The sequence below is a fragment of the Amphiprion ocellaris genome, chromosome 4 (assembly GCF_022539595.1).
Source record: "Amphiprion ocellaris isolate individual 3 ecotype Okinawa chromosome 4, ASM2253959v1, whole genome shotgun sequence".
Lineage (NCBI taxonomy): Eukaryota > Metazoa > Chordata > Actinopteri > Pomacentridae > Amphiprion > Amphiprion ocellaris.
The window spans coordinates 34,153,875-34,173,262 of NC_072769.1; the positions used below are offsets into that span (position 1 = coordinate 34,153,875).

The following is a 19,388-nucleotide window of genomic DNA, read 5'->3' on the forward strand; positions in this document are numbered from 1 at the left end:
ATTATATTATTAATAGTGAAGCATGGACATAATAAAGAACCTAAAAAATGTCCAAGTGCAGTACTTAAGTAAATGTAGTTACTTTGAATTACTGGCACTAAATAATACAAATGTCCCGGAAAATATCTTTATCGCCAAGTGTTCGAGAACTATAAGAGCCCATTGACTGATTTCATGAAAATTTTTACTTTAGTAAATACACATAACAGTAAAACCCAGTTAAAGTAATGAAGTAAATGATATGTCAGTTTGGTCCCTCTCCAGTATTGACTGATTTTTGGAAGAAGCTAAGTTTAAAACCACTGGTTTTATCGTTAACTATGTGTTGTATTTTTTAACGCTTAGAAGGTTACTCATCATGGTTAACTGGCATCTTTAAAAATCTGTCAGATGAATGCAGTGGATTAATAAGCACAATATTTCTCTCTGAAATGTGGTTGGAGTGGAAGGAGAAAGTAGTAAAACATGGAACTACTTAAGTAGGAACCTAAAAGCTCTCCTTCAGTACTGTACTTGAGTAAATGTACTTAATTACCCAGTAGAGATGTTGAGATTCTACTATATTGAGCAGTATATTAGTACCCAGAATATTAATAATTGACAAATGCAGTTCTTACAGTCCTACTTTGACTTGAGCAAAAAAAAAATCTTGCGAACATGAGGCATCATTTGTGAGCTGTTTCAGGAACCTTCACTCAAGTACAACATAATAATACATTTTTATTTGTATAGCGCTTTTCAAAACACTCAAAGACGCATGTATTTTATTACATGTATTATGCATGTATTATGATGTATTTTATGACTCAAGTCATAAAATACATCATAATAATAACATGGAGGTACTTGTACTTTAGTTGAGTATTGTTATATTCTCCCACTTTCTTCTTCCACTCCTCTGCATTTATCAGACAGTTTTCATTCAGATGAAATAAATTAACTGAAATGTGATCTGTGTTGTCGCGTCACCTGCGTCCAGCGTGCGCGCAACTGTTACCGGAAACGTGTTGCGCGGGCGGCGCACGGGGCGGCGCCGTTCCGTTGTTCGCCATAGTTCCACCGGAGCGCGGAGCACCGAGCGCACGAACTGCGAAGGCACCTGGAATCACTGCTGCATTTAACGGACAGGTGGGTCCCCGAGCCTCCACCGGCAGCTCGTATAAACCTGTAGCCGCGGTGCAGGACGCCGAAACCGGTCTGTTGTCGCTGCGTCTACCGGTTAACGGCTGATAACTCGTCATGCTAACGTTAGCCGCAGGCTGCGGTTAGCTCGGCTGGATTGTTCCCAGCAGCAGCAGCAGTTAGCCGCCGCTTGTCTCAGCCTCAGTCCCACCCTGAAAAGAGGGTCGGCGCCAGGAAAAGTTGAGCCGCATTGTTTAGTGTAAACCCACTGAATCGGTCGGGCTCGGTAATCGGTGTGTTGCCGTTTTACCGGCGTGCTGTCAAATTGTTTGTATGCTAGCCGGTTTTTTGGAGAGATGCCAGTCTGGTTCCAGCTGCCACAGTCATGACATGTAGTTTTATCGCCGGTTAACCTCCTGACATACTTGTGTTGTTACATAATCCAGCAGCATTTGTAAAAAATGACCGCAATAATTACGGATCTGTTGGTTAGAATCAAAAATTCAAGTACACTGGCCTCCTTAAATGTATAATTAATGTGCCCGAATGAAGCCAGAATTCTACATTCTTCACTGTGGGAAAATATATATTTACGCTCCTTTTGTTTACATCTTTCTTATATAATTCTGTATAACTTCTTATGCATTCTTTGCTTGAGGCGTGCAGGCATGGAAAGAGGCTAAAGATGTAGTGCTGCTATTGTGTAATCCAAAAACAGGGCTGGGCTATGTAGAAGTTCATCACGATAAATCTTTAATTACCGATCGATATTGATACTTATAGATCATTTTTCATAGCTTACTCTTAAGGAAGACCAGTAGAATAAAGGTTTGAGTGGAATTCAATCACTTTTGCCAAATGAAGGCACGCAGGTAATTTATTTATTTTTTGGTTAGTACAATATTAAAAAAATACACAAATGAATAGAAGTACACATGAATATAAGTAAATAAAGATAAAGGAATAATCTCTTCCAGAAACATAATAAATAATGAAAGTCAATTAAACCTGGAGGTGCACAAAGGGCGACCACAGTGAAAGACCCCCCACTGGCCTAGAAAGTATTAAAGTACCAGATCAATAAGCAGTATCGGCAATAGTAACATTGGAGTTAAAATACTGAAAGTGCCATTCTCTGTTTATAATGTAAGCCACCTTCTTGGCATATGATTTTAGGGCATTTTCCATCTGATGCATTCACTATTGATCAATATATCGAACTATTAATATTGATGAAGTGACTATTGTCTGTACATGTCACAATTCTTTTTATCTCCCAGGTCTGATACAAAAATATGCAAACCTACCCTCTAAATTCACCCTCTCCGACAGATACTGCGATTTATTTTGCGTTCCAATTTTTTAAAGTCAAGCTTTAGTTCAGTATTCACTTATTTAAGATTTTTAAATGTGATAGAGCTTTACCACACACAACATCAGTGTCACAGGAGGACGGCATGAATCTGTAAAATAACTAACTGTTTAAACTGTGGGTCAGACGTGCTGCATAACGTACAAGGTGTGGCTATAAAATAATGAGACTGCACTCATGTCAGTCGACTCACGGCATGCATGGTAAACCACGTAGTATGTATTGATCATCGGGCAAGAGCAGAACACTCCACAAAGTTTCAATATGCCCGGATTAAAAAAAAACAAACTGAAATAGCAGCATCAGTGTCATTCTTTATTGGCCACGTCTCGTATAGTCAAAGCTGCAGGCCTTTGCAGGGATTTGCTAATTGAATTGTTCTAAACCGTGATTTGAACCCAATTAATTGTTCACTCTCGTGTGCTTCCTCTGTCAATGTGAATTTGAAGTTTGTATTTTCCAGTCTTGTTTTGGTGAGCATTTTGTACATTATAACGGCGGCTTTGGGTGTGGCAGGTCTGTCACATTGGATTCCAGCTCAGTCCTGAAATTTCCTGACGTTGATATTTGCATGACGGGACATGATGTGACCTCTGAAATATTACTTTTTTTTGTCATTTTAAGTGTAACGTACGTGAATTAATTGCAAAATCACAACACGTTAATCCTTTTCCACCTACAGAGAGGGGAAAGAGGAACCTCTGATTTTTCACCAGTGACAGAGGCTTTAATCCCTGCAGTTACATAATGCTTTCAGTCTGAAGCCCCCTCCCTCCACCTCCACCTCTCCTGTCATTACAAACAGCCTTGATCTAAATTTTGTCTCTTGCGTATATAAAATTTAGTTATGCAAAACAGCAGAGCGACTCTGGGAGCAGAGGAATGTTGAATAAATAGTGTTGTGATGTGACCTGTCCTCAACTGCGGCTACACAGTCATTTCTATTAAGGATGAAGGATATTTGAAGTCACAGTGTACCAGAGAGGTAGGCCTTCATAAATCACATTTCAAATTTTATCAGAAAAGATTGTCATTTACAGGATCAAAGAATCATCAGCTGAGGTCAATTTTTAGTGTAAGAGCATTATGCAAGCTTTGAGGTAGTCTCTTGTTATCGGTTTCTCGTTGCCAAAATATCTGTGTACAGTGGTTCAATAGTGAGGAAGAAAAAGGTGGAAATTTTGAGCAGGTTCTTGGACCCTGCTCAGGCACGTTTATAGCTGCAGCTCCTCGGTCGGTTCGCTTCTTTACTGCCTCTAGACATTCCTCTGACGGCTGCTAGTCGGGGCAGGTCAGAGGAGAGACCAGCAGCGAGGTATGCAGACCAACTTCAAACCATAGAGAGAAACACAATAGGCTTTACAGAAGTCTGCAGGGTTGTTTGCAGATATTATCTGAATCAACATGACTTTGCCTCCTCATTACAATTTTGCAATATACAAAAATAATTTCATTTGAGAGATACATATATGTTATCCTTCCTTAAACCTTTAATTCCTTTAAGACTTGCTGTCAGTTCCACTGTTTACTCAGTGTGGTGGCTGCTGCGAGCATTTAAGTCCCTCTGTGGCTGCGGTGATGTAAACTGATGTAGAGCAGGTATTAAAACATCACTTTCTGAGAACTACTCAGCAGAGATGAGGTAAAATTAGCTCACAGTTGTGTTTCATGTTAGACTGAATAGAGTAGTTAATTTTTTTTATGCGTAATCTCTAAATTGACCAAAGATCTTTAGCTAACCCTCTGAACTCCAAGCGGTTTCTGGGTGTTTCTTTTCTCTGGTCACATTTTTAGTCACTGTGGGCTCATTTTTGTTTGCAATATAAAGTCCTGCACCTCTGTGGAAACAGAACAACCATGGTTATCAGTAGAGACAACTCACACATGTCCTCTGTATAGTACAACAAAGTTATAAATAAGAAGAGAAAATCTGCAAGCAGTATGTACTGCATTTTTTTTTCCAAATGCCCACAGGTGTTACTAATATTTGAGAAAATAATGTGACTCTGCTATTTACATTGTTCCATTTGTTTCCATACCTGTCTTCTGTCTCCTCTGTGAAAAATCTTTGAATTTTTGTAGGGTGAATTACAGAACAGCTTTACGTTTTGTTTTTGTTTGTATTTTTTACAGAATCTGATGCAAGTGGTTTGTTGTTTGCATTTTTTAAAAATGAAACACGCAGACTAACTTTATCTAGATATTTATAGATAATTTATATAGATTTTACAATTTCTGGTTCTGTTAAATGGTGTCATTTTGGCAAAAAAAAAAATACAATATGTCTTTTAAACTGTCTGATACATTTTGGGGTTGAGAGGATTCAAAGTCAGTAAGTTCTAAGAAAAACAGTACATTTAAATATTTTTTCCCCAAAAAAATTACTTAAAAATTAACAATTCATCAAAATAGTCGCATATTACGGCTTCAGCTGAGAATTTTTGAATGATCAATTCATTGTGTGGTCTATAAAATGGTGAAAAATGTTCATTTTAATTTAGTACAACTTTATTTTGTCTAACCAACATTACAAAACCTGAAGGTGTTAAGTTTATAATTGACAAAACAGAGAAAAGAAGCAGTTCTCATATTTAAGAAGCTGCAACCACAACATTTTGTAGCATTTTTTCTTTTAAGTAAACAATAGTCTTAAATCTTATTAAAATAGTGCTAGATATATATTAATCCATAATCGTTTAATGCAGGGGTCACCAACCTTTTTGAACCTGAGAGCAACTTCAAGGGTACTGAGTAGTACGAAGGGCACCTTGTTTGATACAAACTTCCTCAATAGCAAACTTGCGCCATCATCTTTAAACAATAATAATAATAATAATGAAAATAATATGTAAAAAGACTCTCTGATCACATTTATGTTAATTATTCCTTACAATAATTATTAACGATTTCCACAACAATGACGATAGGAAACACACACACACACACACACACACACACACACACACACACACACACACACACACACACACACACACACACACGCACACATATGGAAATCTGTTCCAATATTTAAAAGTCAGAGGTATCCCATCTCTGAAACTTTGGTAAATATCTTTCTTGGCAGTTTTGTATGAATCAGCATATTTGCAGCATTTTGTTCAAAATCACACCAGTTACATTTCTGTACAAATTATCACTTCTAACATCTTTAGGAAATCATTAACTGTCATCAAATCATGCTTCATTTGTGCAAACCACTACCTTTGTAACATTTTTGAACAATTCATGAACTCTGTCCCATGTTTGTACAAATTATCAGTTATGTAAGAAAAAATATAAACTCTTTCACATTTTGAAATGAATCCTATCACATTAGTACTAATCACCAGCATTTTTCACCAGCATTGCAACATTTTTAACAAATCGTAACAACAAATCATTAAGTTTTCAACAAATTTCACATTTTTGTGTAATGGCACGGTGTTTTGAATGACAACATATGTTACCTCTTTCTTTGTCTGTAAATGTGTGTTAGTGGGAAGCCTGGCATTGCAGAGCTTATCATGTCTTACCTTTACCTTGCAGCTCACAGTTCAGATGGTTCAGTTTCCCAGTGATGTCTGTTAAAAATGCCAGGGCAAGAATCCACTCAGTGTTTTCAAGCAGCAAGGTGTCTTCCCCTTTGGATTGCATGAACTCTTTGATTTCGGCCAACAGTGACAAAAAACGCTGCAAAACTGGTCCCCTGCTGATCCATGGGGTTTCTGTGTGTAGTAACAGGTCTCCATGTTCAGCTAACAGCTCCTCCAGCAGCACCTTCAATGTCCTGGTTGTTTGGCTTTGGAGCCATTTATGATCTTCACGACACGAGTCATCACATGATCAAATCTGGCCACTTTTGCACATACATATGTCCTGCTGGTGAATGCTGCAGTGGTAATGTAGGAATGTTGGGAAGTCTGGATCACCTCTGCATCGTACAATGAAGCCTGCATGGCGACCCGTCATGGAGGAGCCCCGTCTGTCGTCACTAAAACATGCCTTTCTAATGGTACAGGTTTTTCCTGTCCGTAATGCGCATACAGTCCGTGTGCTACCAGGTGGCTAGTTAGCATGGAAGCTTTTGTGGCGAGTAAAGTAGCGTCTCTCCACATTGTGCCGCTTTGTCGACGCAATAGTCGCCCCGCAAATAGGACACATTATCTTTCACTGTCGCGAAAAAGAACTCTTACTCCCAGACATCGTGAAAATAGTGTTTTGTCTTTCACTTCTCTGTCATGTTTTGGGGGTAAAAACCACATCTAGCTTCCCAAAGTGTCTGCTTCCGGATGCTGCAGCAGAATGACGTGGTGGTTTGACATGCGCAGTGAACTCTGACTCGGACAAGGTCAAAGTTCATTTACACCAAAGACATTTTTGTTTTTAAAAAAATTATAATAAATATTGTAATTTAAAATCTGCATTCATGTAAGTATTTCTGATTTAAAAAGAACAGCAACTATAATTTTTTATAAGGAATTTCATGGTGACTAGTGTTATTTTTAGAGCATGTGTGGCGGGCAACTCACATGGTCTCTGCGGGCAACCAGGCGCCTGCGGGCACCATGTTGGTTACCCCTGGTTTAATGATTATCTGTTCTCAGCAAGTCTGAAGTGTTAGACTTATTACAAATGCCCAAAGAGTCTTTCCATCCTTGCAGGTTTTACCCACATCAGTGCGAATTCATGTTGTGCACAGAATCGGCCTTAAGGTTTCTCAAAATGTTGCTGTAACTGTTTACAGTATTAAAATGGCTGCACTAAGGTAATATAATAACAGCAACAAGTGTAAAGGTGGTGCAGGAGAATGTAATTTCAAGTGTCTACACTGCCACTTGCTGTGGGTGGGATAGCTTCGATGTGAATGTCAAGACTCTTGGCGTAAACAGAGCTCTTCCTGCTTTTGTTAGCCGTTATTTTGGAGCGGAGGGAATTGTTCCAACTTCAACCTCCTCAGCCGAGCCGACCCTGCCGTGGGGAAACGCAGAAAGAACACACAGTTACTTGCTCTCAGAATGAAGCCTTGTCATAGCATTAATGTAAGTTTTCTTTTCCTGACTAAATGGATTCCTCATCTGGAATTAAATAAATCTTCACAGAACAAGGGATTTGCGGGGTGAAAATATCCCCTTAAAAACAGAACTATATATGCGTGTGTGTTTTACAGTGTCTCAAGGTTGTTGCATGGAAATTGCATGAATGAATAAAACATTGCTGCGGGCTCATTTTCCTCAAGCCAGAGCCCCTTTCCAATGACTTAAATAATGTGTAGGCATGTAAAGCTTCCACTTAACACCCCCAGTCAAGGCTTTTTATTTCATGTGACTCCTCTCCTCATGGTCAAGGTCTAGTTTCCTAGAAATGTGCATGGATGATGTCACAGAGCAGAGTTAGGTCATCAGCTCTGACCCACAGCAGAGCAGCTGTAGATGCAGCAGGCTGGACACGCTCCGTCAGCATTACATTATTGTTGTGCTTCAGTTTGTCCAGTGATTTATAGCCTTTTAAGTATCCAGTAGGAATCCAGGAAGAGATCTTTACGAGTGTTTGAATATCCTCCCTGTTTTAACTCCACTTACAGACATGGCTGACGATGACGTGACTCCAGAGCAGCTAGCAGCCATTGCCGCCGAAAACGAGGAGCCAGAACCGGTGAACTACAAGCCGCCGGCCCAGAAGTCGGTGAAAGAGATCCACGAGCTGGATAAGGACGATGAAAGTCTACGCAAATATAAGGAAGCCCTGCTCGGATCTGGAGTCAATGCGGCTGGTAAGGCAGCATCTGCTGGAGAGAGCAAGAAACAGAAAATTGATGTTTGTTAAATGGATGCTTGTCCTACTTTATCCCAAATCTATCTTTGTGTAGAAGCTGCCTCTGCTTTGTTAATGAGCTGGGAATGATGCTACATGTTTGGCTAATAGCGTAGCATCAATCAAGCTTTGAGGTATCGACTGCATTTAAAGCGCTGATTCGGGCAAGGGGTGAAATAAAACCTAAAACTAAAATAAAACCCCGTGGTTTTGTTGACCAATATTGTGATTTAAATTGTGTGTGTTTGTAGTCAAAGAATTCAATCTGATACATCTGAAATAAACATGATCACAAATTCATCTTACAATAATTTAAAGTTCTTTTCAGACATAAGGTGCATAGATAGATGCTGATTACCTTCTACTTCTGAAGAAGGCAAGAACTTTCGCTGAAACATGTCAAGGTAATCAACATCTATCTATGCACCTTATGTCTGAAAAGAAGAACTCAAAATTATTGCATTAGTAAGAAGACATGATTAACGTTTTTGAGATACAAATTCATCTTGTTTTAAGTAATAACTTGCCAAGATTGTTTGTAAAAATTCAACTTTTAAATCAACTTTGCCTTTTTTTTAAATTGAAAATTAAACAAGTAGAACGGTCACCAACCAAATCAAGTCATGGTTGACTGCAATCATACCTACTTCCACCTGCACGTTATTAGCCTTAATAGCAGATCATTTTACCATTATTTAATCTGACAGTTCTCATCATGATTCAGTTTTTCTATTGTAATGAGAAAGGAGGCCTCACATCCAGCCTGGCCATTATAACACACATAAAATGTGCCAGTTCTGATAGGTTTTCATTCAAAGTGTTGAACACAAAAGTTGGTTGAACAAGTTAGCTGCTGTTTTTAGATGATCTGCATGTTGGTTGTTGAGCTGCAAGCTGCTGTTTAAAATGTTTACACTTCACTTTTTGCTCATCAGTTTGAAGAAAATGCAGCCACACCGCTGACTAGTTTGGAGCCACTCAGAATAAACGTTAAATAGATTAGCCCTAGCAGCCTTCATCAGGTTGGGTCAGTTCAAAGTTGTGAAAACCTGGGGGTGTTCACAGCTCATCTGTTCCTGCTGCTCCCAAAAATAATGGATTAATCTGGAAAGGTTATTGATTTAGTGCTTTTCTTCTTATGAAAGTAACACAAGAGATTGTCTGACTAATAAGAATTTAGCTTTAAGACCTGGAGACTGCAGCCCTACAAGTAATCTAATGTAAATAATTCTATTAACAACTGATTTATCAGTAAATATAATATTGACAAACTGTTGGTGAGCAGTATTATCATATCACACTGACAACTTTCATTAAACTGAGAATTCTTCACTATTAGCTTTATCTGACTTCAACTCTTTTCTTTTTTAAAACCTGCTGCCTACATTATCCATAATGCAGCTAAGCTACCCACAGTTTAGTTGGTGATTCAGGTGCATTATGCTACTTGCTGCTAATGGAGCCACAATTAGAGTTGAGTTCTGGGAAGCATTGTGTTTGCCTGCACACTGGACTTCCTTTCCCTGCTGAGATTCGGCCTTTAGGTGCCTCAATGACTTTTTGATTTTGAGTTTTGTTTTATTTGTATGTCGTAATCCAAATTAGCCTGCTAAGGGGAGTTGTGCGTTTTCACTCTAAATTCATTCATAGTTACCTGCGATCCACTGTCTTTAACTTTGTTGAATCTGGGTTTGTCAACTATCAAACAGCTCAATTAGACGTTGCTACCCTCACTAGCTGACGGTGAAGTATTTTGATCTACAAACTGGGAAAAAAAAGGTTTTATATGGGCTATGTTGAGTAAATACACATGAAGCCCTTTGGCCCCTTACTAATGTTGACCACACTCAGAAAACGAGTTCTGACTCCTTTGCTTTCAGACTAGTCGAGGAATCTAAATGTATATGGCCATTTAATCAACAGAGAAATTAGACACCTCTAGCTGAACCACTGTTAATCCGTGTGGTTCCCCTCGACAAAGAAAGAAGTTTTCTTTACTGGAACTGAGAATAAACTGAAATATAATTAATGCAGAAGCTATCCCAGCTACAGCAGAGATGTCCTGATTTCATCTCTCCTGAGTCTGATTTGCTGTTATAGGACACACGTCATGTGCTGGCATCTTACAAGTATCTGCAGCCTCCTTTAGGTTTCCTACATACTGACTTTTAGAATGGGTTAACTGATAGAAATGATGTACGCCAACAAAAATCTGCAAATTGTAAAAATACTATGTGGCTAAAATTAAATGTCTCGAGGTTGATGCTGTCGTGGTTGTTTGTATTGATAGGTATGTTTCTTTGATCCTGTCTCAGATCCCAGTGCTCCAAATGTCCAGTTGACCCGGATGTCTCTTGTCTGTGAGGCCGCCCCAAACCCCCTGATCTTGGACCTGATGGGTGAGTCCCTGGTAGAGCACAAATGTAGAGTTTTTACATAAATGTTTATCTTTTAAAGGGAAATAACTCGTCAGAAACATGCCGCCTTCTCTTGTACGTTGAACTGCAATCTCTGAATGGATCCAAACGTTCATAGTTGAACTGAGGCCAAGCAGCATGTTAATCCATCACATTCATCATTTCAACACATTTTCTTCCTTGTCATTCTCTTTACATCCTGTCTCAAAGGGTTAGTAACTATGTTTGTCCCAGTCGCTGTTTATTTAGATTTTCTTCCATCACTATTTATGCACTAATCTGCAGAGGTTTGAATCTGAGCTGAACCTGCTGCTGTGAATACAGAGGTAAAGGATGCATACATGGATTGGATTCTTTCTTTTCTATCTGGCTCACAACTTTAAGAATGTCCAGACCCCCTCGTCTCTGGAGCTGCTTTTGCCCCAGCTGGCCTAGATTTGAATGTGTCCAGAACATTCTGCCCTGCGGCTCCTTTTCCCCGCATCACTCAGGCTTTTCCTACTTTCTCATCTAAAAATAATGACTTTCCACTTGTTAAAAAAAAGGAAAACAACTGAGTTTGAGTTTGAGTATAAAGTAAATCAGAGTATAGTACAGACAAGTTTGAATTACAATTTAAAGAATATGTCCAAGTTAACAAGATCTTCTTTATCATTTTTGCTTTAAACCAAAATTTGCTCACAGCAGTGCTGCAGCGTTTGACTTTGCAACTACATCTATGATGTTAACGATGGATGGTCATTGAAGTTTAACACCTTGACATTAAGAGTTGGTGCCATTAAACCGTCGCAGATGAACGAAACGGTGGAAATAGTGATTAAACCATGATTTCAGTTAGATTCATCTAGCTGGTTTCATTCAGGCAAATAGAATCAATTCTCACTATTTTGCAGAATGATCTATATCAGCTTTAGCTATTATGATCAGGGTCTTATGTAAAGATCAGGTGAAATGCAGAGAAAGCCAAAGCCATGTGACAAATATGTAGACTTTTTGGCTGAACTGCAGGCTGTGTTCGCTCAGAGATGAGACAAGTATGCAAATGAACTGGAAATTTAAGTATAAATGGAAATGAAGAGGCAGCATTTTTCCACAATTAGTACCACCAGTGGGCCCTTGCAAAACTTTAACAGAAACCAAAATAAATTCAACTTTAGTTTTTCATATTTTTATGATTTACGGCATTATAACTTCCATAAGCCCTGAAACTGCTTCGGATTCGGAGGGTTAAAGCTTAGTTTGATGCAAAGATTTGTACGTTAGCGAGGATGTAGCACAACGTGACAGTGCTCTCTTTATTTAAATGAAAGTGCAGAGAGAATATTTGTCCCTAAAACCAATGAACAATAGTGATAAAATCACCTTAATATTGTAAAGGAACGCTTGTGTGTAACAAGCCCATCTAATGTTGGAGCATAATGAAGCTTAGGTTTTAAGAGAAGGACTCTGAGGTAGAGCATGAACTTTGTAGAAGCTAAAACTCCATTCAAGAGCCTGTTTTTAGAGTTCTGGGAACTTAGAGGAGGCGGTGGTCAACACCCAGGAGACTGATAATTTTAGAGGCCTCTCCATTTACTGAATAAGAAAAACTGTAAATGTGTTCTTGTAATGTAGTTTTATGGCTCCAAGCATCTTCAACTCTATCAATCTGGAGAAATATACTTGATTGCCATTTCATCGAGAATCTGAAGAGAAAATGGATACGTTTCAATGTTTCACAAAGGGCTGAGCAACATTAAGATTTCACAGCATGATTTTTTTTATCAAGAAAAAATGTTTTTTTAATTTATGGGTATATCTAACAGACTCATAAAACAAACCATGTCAGTGTCTGAATTATTGAACATTCAGTATTATAGATAGATGGATCCTGAGCTGTTGATTTTTGGCCAATAATATATAATGTTTTCTAACATTTGATGGTAAATTCTGCCAGATTAATGTGGGACAAGATTCAGAATGACTGAACTAAAGTGAATTTATACCCAATATTTGCCTGAACTCTCCCAATAACAGGCTAGAGTCGCTTTGATTAATCGATTGGTTGTCCAATGTTAAATTAATTATTTGCTATTTTGATAATCGAATAATCAGTTTGAGTAATTTTTTAAGGAAAAAAAAAATCCAAATTCTCTGATTTCAGTTTCATAAATGTGAATATTTAAAGGTTGTTTTTGTTTTGTTTTTTTTTTGCTTTTTTTCTTCATCATGACAAATAACTGATTATTTTTGGTTTATGGACAAAACTAGACATTTGTCATCTTGAGCACTGGAAAACAGATTGAGGTTTTTCACCATTTTCTGACAACAACTAATTGATTATTCAATAAAATTAATACCAGCTAAACTGATTATAATAGCTAGTTGCAGTCTTGGGACTGCAATAAACTAGATATTGATGCTTGTGCTTTTTCCTCTTTTTGTTTTGTAACAGGAGACCTGGAGGAATTTAAGAAGCAGGCGTTTGTCCTGAAGGAGGGAGTAGAATACAAAATAAAGATCAGCTTTAAGGTGAGAGCTGTTGGAGTAACATGTCAGTCTGTTTTTATGAGCTAACAGTGCATCTGTGTGTTTTCTGCTCCTCCCAGTAGATCAGTCAGAGCTGATCCAATTTGACACGTGATATTTGGGTCACATTTGGGTGAACAAAGATATGTCTTCCAAGACATATAGAAATATTGGTGGTAGAGGATTCACTTTGTTTGTTTTGATATCAATAACATGAGCTGAGTCTCGTTTCGGCTCTGAGGAAAAACACGTTAAATGGCGAAATAGACCCGTCAAGTTTTTTTAAAAAAATATTTAGCACATTTTAAAACAACGTTAGACAAAATCTTAATTTCTGCTTCTGTTGAATGGCGTCTTTACATGCCATATGGACTTGTGCAAAGATTATGATTCTGCCAAACAAAGTGCAATATGTAAAAGGCTGTAATTGTGTCTGGCTTGCTCAAAATGCAAACAAAAGAGTGTTTAATTATGTAAAATCAATCAAATCTGGGTTAAAAGTTCCCACTTAACCCCCTCAGAATCAGCTTTTTTTATTTCAATAAGTTTTAACATATTTAATGAAGTCATGCAAAATTTTACCTTCATACTATGAATATTTCAGAGTTACAGGCCTTTGAAGTAGATATGGGTGCATCCTATTTTGCTTTTTTTTTTTTTTTTTTTTTTTTATATTTGCATTATTTTTTCCAGGATTTCTGAGCCTCATAACTTCAGAGGTACAGGAGATACACACATGATTTTTTAAAATTTTTACTCTAACCAACTTTGAATGTCAGTATCATGGGATATATCATGATATCATCATCATTTCAACGGCAAAACTGCAGCAGTTTAATGTCTGTGACATAGAGTCGTAGAAATAAGCATTGGTATCCTGGATGTGTTTTCTAATAATTCACCAGAGAAAACTTTAAAAGGGGGATTGTTTCAGGGTATATCTGCATGTGTGATAGGTGGCTGGTCAGAAAAAGTCATACCAAATGAAAGGTCTCATTCTTACCTACATTTGATACCAGGATCATCTTTTAGAAATTATTTCTTCTGTGGCAAAATAGTTTTCTAATACAGGCATACAGTTTCCAACAGAGTCTGAAATTTTCATGTGGCTATTTCCTGGGCTAATTAAGTTATGAATGCTCAAAAATGCTAGAAAAAAATTACATGAAATTTCATCTCACCCCTTCAGGCCTATAACTCAGAGAACTCGTGTCTTTTAAGAATTTTGTGAATCTGTTCTGCACAAGGTCATCAGTGGCTGCTTCTGGGCTCTGACGTGGCTAGAGTGTGTATTGTGTGCTTCAGGCTGCTGTTTCCAGAACATTATCACATCCATATCATTTATAGTTACTGTTCCTGATGCCCTTAAATCGTTTAGTAAAAATACAGAACATCTGTTGCTTTTTCAGATGTCTTACACAATGTCTCGTGTGTCCTCAGGTGAACAGCGAGATTGTTTCGGGTCTGAAGTATGTGCAGCAGACGTACAGGAAAGGAATGAAGAGTAAGTGGACAGCTTCTCTTAAGCGGTTGTAAAATTATTTTTTAAAACTCAGCAGTTCTGAGTTGTCTTAGTCAGTTTCTTTTTTACGAAAAGAGAATGTGACAAGTTAATTTTTCTTCACAAGGCCCTGATATATAAGACACAGGCAAAACAAAAATATGTGCCAGAATGCAAAGATAAAAACTTGTAAAATCAATTTGTTGATTAAAATAAATGTAAAATACGAAAAGAATAAAAAAAAAAAAAAAGAAAAATGTAAGATCAAATTCTAAAATATAATCAAGTTATGAAATATTAAGACCACTAAGAAATCAAACAAGCCATAATATTGTTTATGTGCTGTCATTCTTGCACCATCGTAGAGGCAAATACAGAGTTCAGGTTTGGAGATTATGATGTCCTGTTTATTCTGTATTATAGTTTTGCAAAAAAGTCACTGTGTTACACCTACCATCTTTATCTGAGAGGCTTCTTGAGTTCTGACTGATTGATGGGGTGTCTCAGGTGTAGTCACCCCCAACTAACATGGCTAATCCTCCGTTAACAACCAAATACTTGAGGTGTGAATATTTGTGAAGCTGCCCGGTCAGGTGTTAATGGTGGTGAAACTTTCTGCCATGAGATCTCAACACTGCATTTTAAGTATCTGATAAACGGTGTCACAGAAGTCTTCCTGTATTTAGAGAGGGCTTGTTCCAGCTAAACAAAGATGGCTTCCCTCACTCCTCTGTCTATTGTCTCTGTTCAGAATATTTGTGTCTCTTATCATGAGATGATGGAGGCCTGTTGAAATGTGTCCTGAAAAGCTGCTCTGCTGTGTTGGTTTGGTCTCCTGGCTGTATTGGACTGCATATACAATGTAGTTCAACTTGTATTTGGCTGTTTTATCCTCAGAGTGAACCAGGTTTCAGTTCTCTTGCTTCTAAATTGACTCGGGATCTTGAGTTTTTGGAGAAAATTCTGCTAAATTTCTCAGACGCTCCAGATGATAATAAACCTATTTTTCTTTTATTTTTCATGTCTTTGCAGACTTAATGAGGGCCCAGTTGGGGATAGCAACATTTGGAATGCTTTCTTAAGGGCCCCTTTGACTTTTCTCTGTATGGCGTTTTTTATGTGCTAAAATACATACTATGAGCAAAGAAAGCAGCCAACACCATGGATGAGCATTTTCTCCTTGAAATGGCAGTTTACCCATGACGGTCTCAAAAACACAAATTCAGACTTCCTCAGTTTCATAGGAAACCAGTCCTCCGAACTTGCCATTATGTAACAGTTTTTTTGCACGGTCATTGGTGAGCTGGTGAGCTTGAGCTGCAGTGAGGAAAGAGGGGCGAATGGAGAGTGAGGCAGGGATAGATATGCACATTCTACATCTGACTTACATGCAAGTCATTCTAATGCAGGAAAAGATTCATGAAAAAAAACTCTGAGGCACAGAGATGAGTTTTTATTGGTTTATTCAATGGCTTAGATGTAAGTCTACACCGTTGCCACCTCTAGAAAGTGCAGATCTATAAAGCCACTGCAGCTCAAACACACCAGCTTACCTATGACTTAGTTCAAACACTGTTAAACTACTCTATGCTACACAATTGGAATTATTCATTCATACATACGAAAACCTGAAACTGATTTTGAAAAACAATGATACATAAAGCTCTACCCTGCAAATCAACAGGATAGTTTGTTTAAATCTGTTGCATATGAAGCTGTGGAGGTCTGAATCTGTGTTTTTGGGACTGTCATTGACACACTGCAGTTTCAAGATAGAAACCCTGATTACTAATTTCCCTCATGATATGTCTTCTAGCATTTAAAAACACCATACAGACAAGTTAAAGAGGTAATAACTTGGCTTTTATCACAGGAGTTTTTAATTAGTGTGTGCTCCTTTTTTCCCTTCTTTATTAGTATGGCTGAAAAGATCCCGACCAAACAAAGGAAAAAGAAAAGGAGCAAACACAACTTAAGAAAGCACTTCATACTTACTGCTATCCTAACCGGGCCTTCATTGAGCCAGTAAAGACATCTCGATAAAACATCATTCTATATGTGGCCAAAGTGTCTGAGAAACTAGGAAGGATTTCCTTTGAATACGACATTCCTGTGCACAACATGACAACACTTTAAAACAAAAACCGGTTCACCCTGAGAATAAAACAACTCAACACAAGCTGAGCTTTGTTGTACATGCTGTCCGATGCAGCGAGGAGAGCACAGACCTCTATAGGAGAGGATAAAAACCACAGGACAGCAGCTCCTCAGGACAAACTCAGCTGTCCTCCTTCAATCAAAGGATATTGAACACTATTTTCAGGACAGCAATGTCCACATTATGGACAAAGGCGTGAAGGAGGCCATCTCTAAACAAAACAGGGGCTCTACAGCACCACTTATCAGGTACTTATAATGCAGTCGTTTCACAGTCGTGTCCAGCTGTTTTCCACTAAAGCCCTCAGGAAGGTGGTTGCTTTTGCTAATATTGTTCCTCCTTTGCTGACAGTTGACAAGTCAGACTACATGGTGGGCAGCTACGGGCCTCGTCCAACTGAATACGACTTCCTGACCACTATGGAAGAGGCTCCCAAAGGCGTTCTGGCCCGTGGCAACTATGTCATCAAATCCAAGTTTACTGACGACGACAAGAACGACCACCTGTCCTGGGAGTGGAACCTCAACATCAAGAAAGACTGGACAGATTAAAAGAGGCCTTTGTGTTGAAGGGGTGGGGGGGCAGAGGAAGGAGAATCCCTCAGCCCCCCTCCCCTCCTCCCATCCTCGCCCTGCGTCTACTATTTCAGCCTTGTTTGTTCTTACTTTGTTGTGCATTTCATTTCCATGTCGTACATTTCATGCCTTCATTCCCGCCTCGCTGTCTTAACTCCTCAAATTCCTCCCTCCCGCCCCCGACCCCTCAGCATCAGTAGCAGCAGCAGTAGCAGTATCTCCCCCACCTCCACCTCCACCTCCACCTCCCGTCCGTCCATCACCTCCCCACCTGCTCTTGGTTGCACACAAGCCATTCATGCCATCCTCCACCCCTCCACCGAGCTGTGCCATGTAGCTCCTTACCTCCTCACACCTCTTCTTCTTCTTGTCCTGGTTTTTTGCTGCTTGAAGAGATTAACCCCCCGCCTTCCACCTCTCCAGAATGGTGTCTTCCTCTCTCAGTATGAAGTACATGTGGAAAAGCAACTGTACAATCAAGTTTTGTTTGCCTTTTTTTATATAATTGTATCAATGGTTGTGTAATGTGACTGTATTCACATCAGCTGTTGTGTTCATAGCAGGCCCCACCGCATCCACCCCCCACCCCCTCCTCGCTGCCCACTATCACTACAGCATTCCTTTGCTTGCCTACTCGCTTGCTGTCTTTTGATATAATTACCAAAACCTGCCTTGTGAAAACAGCTGATTCAGAGCTGCTCTACGGCACCTCCCTCCCTTCCATAAATGTATTCACCCGCTCCCCTTCAAATGGGGACTGGGGCCAAAGTAAACAAGGGAGTAAAGGAAATAAAAAATAGCTGCCTTATGTCTGAACTAAACTTATTAATATTTATTTGCCTTGTGTGCACGAGCGGCGCTTGCTACCAGGTAGTCTGTATACGAAGGGCTTACTCTCGCTACCAACTAGTAACCACCTGTAGCCCTGTTGTAGTGGAGACCGATTGTACAGATTACTCAGATGCAGCTGTGCACACGCCCACTGCTCCCCCAGATTAAAATTTGGATGGAGCTGAATGTTAAGAATTAGTGAAAAGGTCCAAAAACAAAAACACTACAAAATCAACGATTGGCACCCTCGTTCCTTTCAGCCATGAGGCCTTAGCACCAACTACAAAAAAAACGGCAACAAACATTTCTACAAAGTCTTTTTGTTGTTCCCCTTTGCCTTAATGTACATCATTCCCCCTACAATGCCCCGTCACTCACCTCTGTTTGTTCAGATGCTTCATAAGCCTGCAGTTAGGAGACCCTCGGTGTGGAGATCCAGAGAAAGCACAGGAGGAGGCAGAGCCAGACACCGTCTGCTGCTGCTGGAGACCTCGGCGGTGTCTGGCCTCAGCCACAGACTGACCCTGGTAGTGGACAGAAAACTGACCAGGCCTTTTTGTTTTATTTTTTTAAACCCAGAGACCCTCGGGTCAGACGACACTACCACAGAAAACTACATTTCACCAAGTAGGAAGGTTTCAAAAACTGACCAGTAACATTAAATACAAATCAACTCGTACTGTACCAGAGCATATGGATGTAAAACATTTTTGTTTGTTTCTTCTATGTATTCCTGCTACATACATTCCTTCACATTGTACAGTTTCTACGATAACGCTGGCATGCTGGTGGGGTTGTATATTCTATCATCATTTGTGGTTGCTCTTGTGTCAATAAAGATTTTGCTCAACTTGGCCTCTAACATTGTGGTGTCTTGCAAATAAGGAGTTTTTCTTACATTGTACAGCCAGTAATTGTGTTGCCAAAGGGACAGAATTTAGATTGCATATCATGAGAACCTCTTAGGTTCTGAAAATGTTTTCTGTGGCAGTGAAGAAATCACATCACAACTGACCAAAGGCTAGGAACAACAAGTGAGCAAAGTGTAAACATTACAGACAGAACTTTGCACCAACATTCAAGATGTCATCAC

At 39.1% G+C, this 19,388-nt stretch overlaps 1 protein-coding gene across 1 annotated transcript; it reads left to right on the top strand.

Annotated features, from left to right (window-relative positions):
- Positions 1–984: 984 nt before the first annotated feature.
- LOC111575062 (rho GDP-dissociation inhibitor 1-like) lies at positions 985–19,145 on the top strand. Its single transcript, XM_023279971.3, has 6 exons — positions 985–1,128; positions 8,076–8,264; positions 10,621–10,704; positions 13,157–13,233; positions 14,671–14,734; positions 17,241–19,145. Exons 2-6 carry the CDS (start codon positions 8,078–8,080, stop codon positions 17,438–17,440), a joined length of 612 nt encoding a protein of 203 aa, XP_023135739.1. The 5' UTR covers positions 985–1,128; positions 8,076–8,077; the 3' UTR covers positions 17,441–19,145.
- The last annotated feature ends 243 nt before the right edge of the window (positions 19,146–19,388 follow it).

Excerpts from the sequence above, each read along its gene's own strand:
- LOC111575062 (XM_023279971.3), top strand. The coding sequence starts at position 8,078 with ATGGCTGACGATGACGTGACTCCAGAGCAGCTAGCAGCCATTGCCGCC. Across the intron at positions 10,705-13,156 it reads CCTGATCTTGGACCTGATGG|GAGACCTGGAGGAATTTAAG; the intron begins GTGAGTCCCTGG and ends GTTTTGTAACAG. Across the intron at positions 13,234-14,670 it reads AAATAAAGATCAGCTTTAAG|GTGAACAGCGAGATTGTTTC; the intron begins GTGAGAGCTGTT and ends GTGTGTCCTCAG.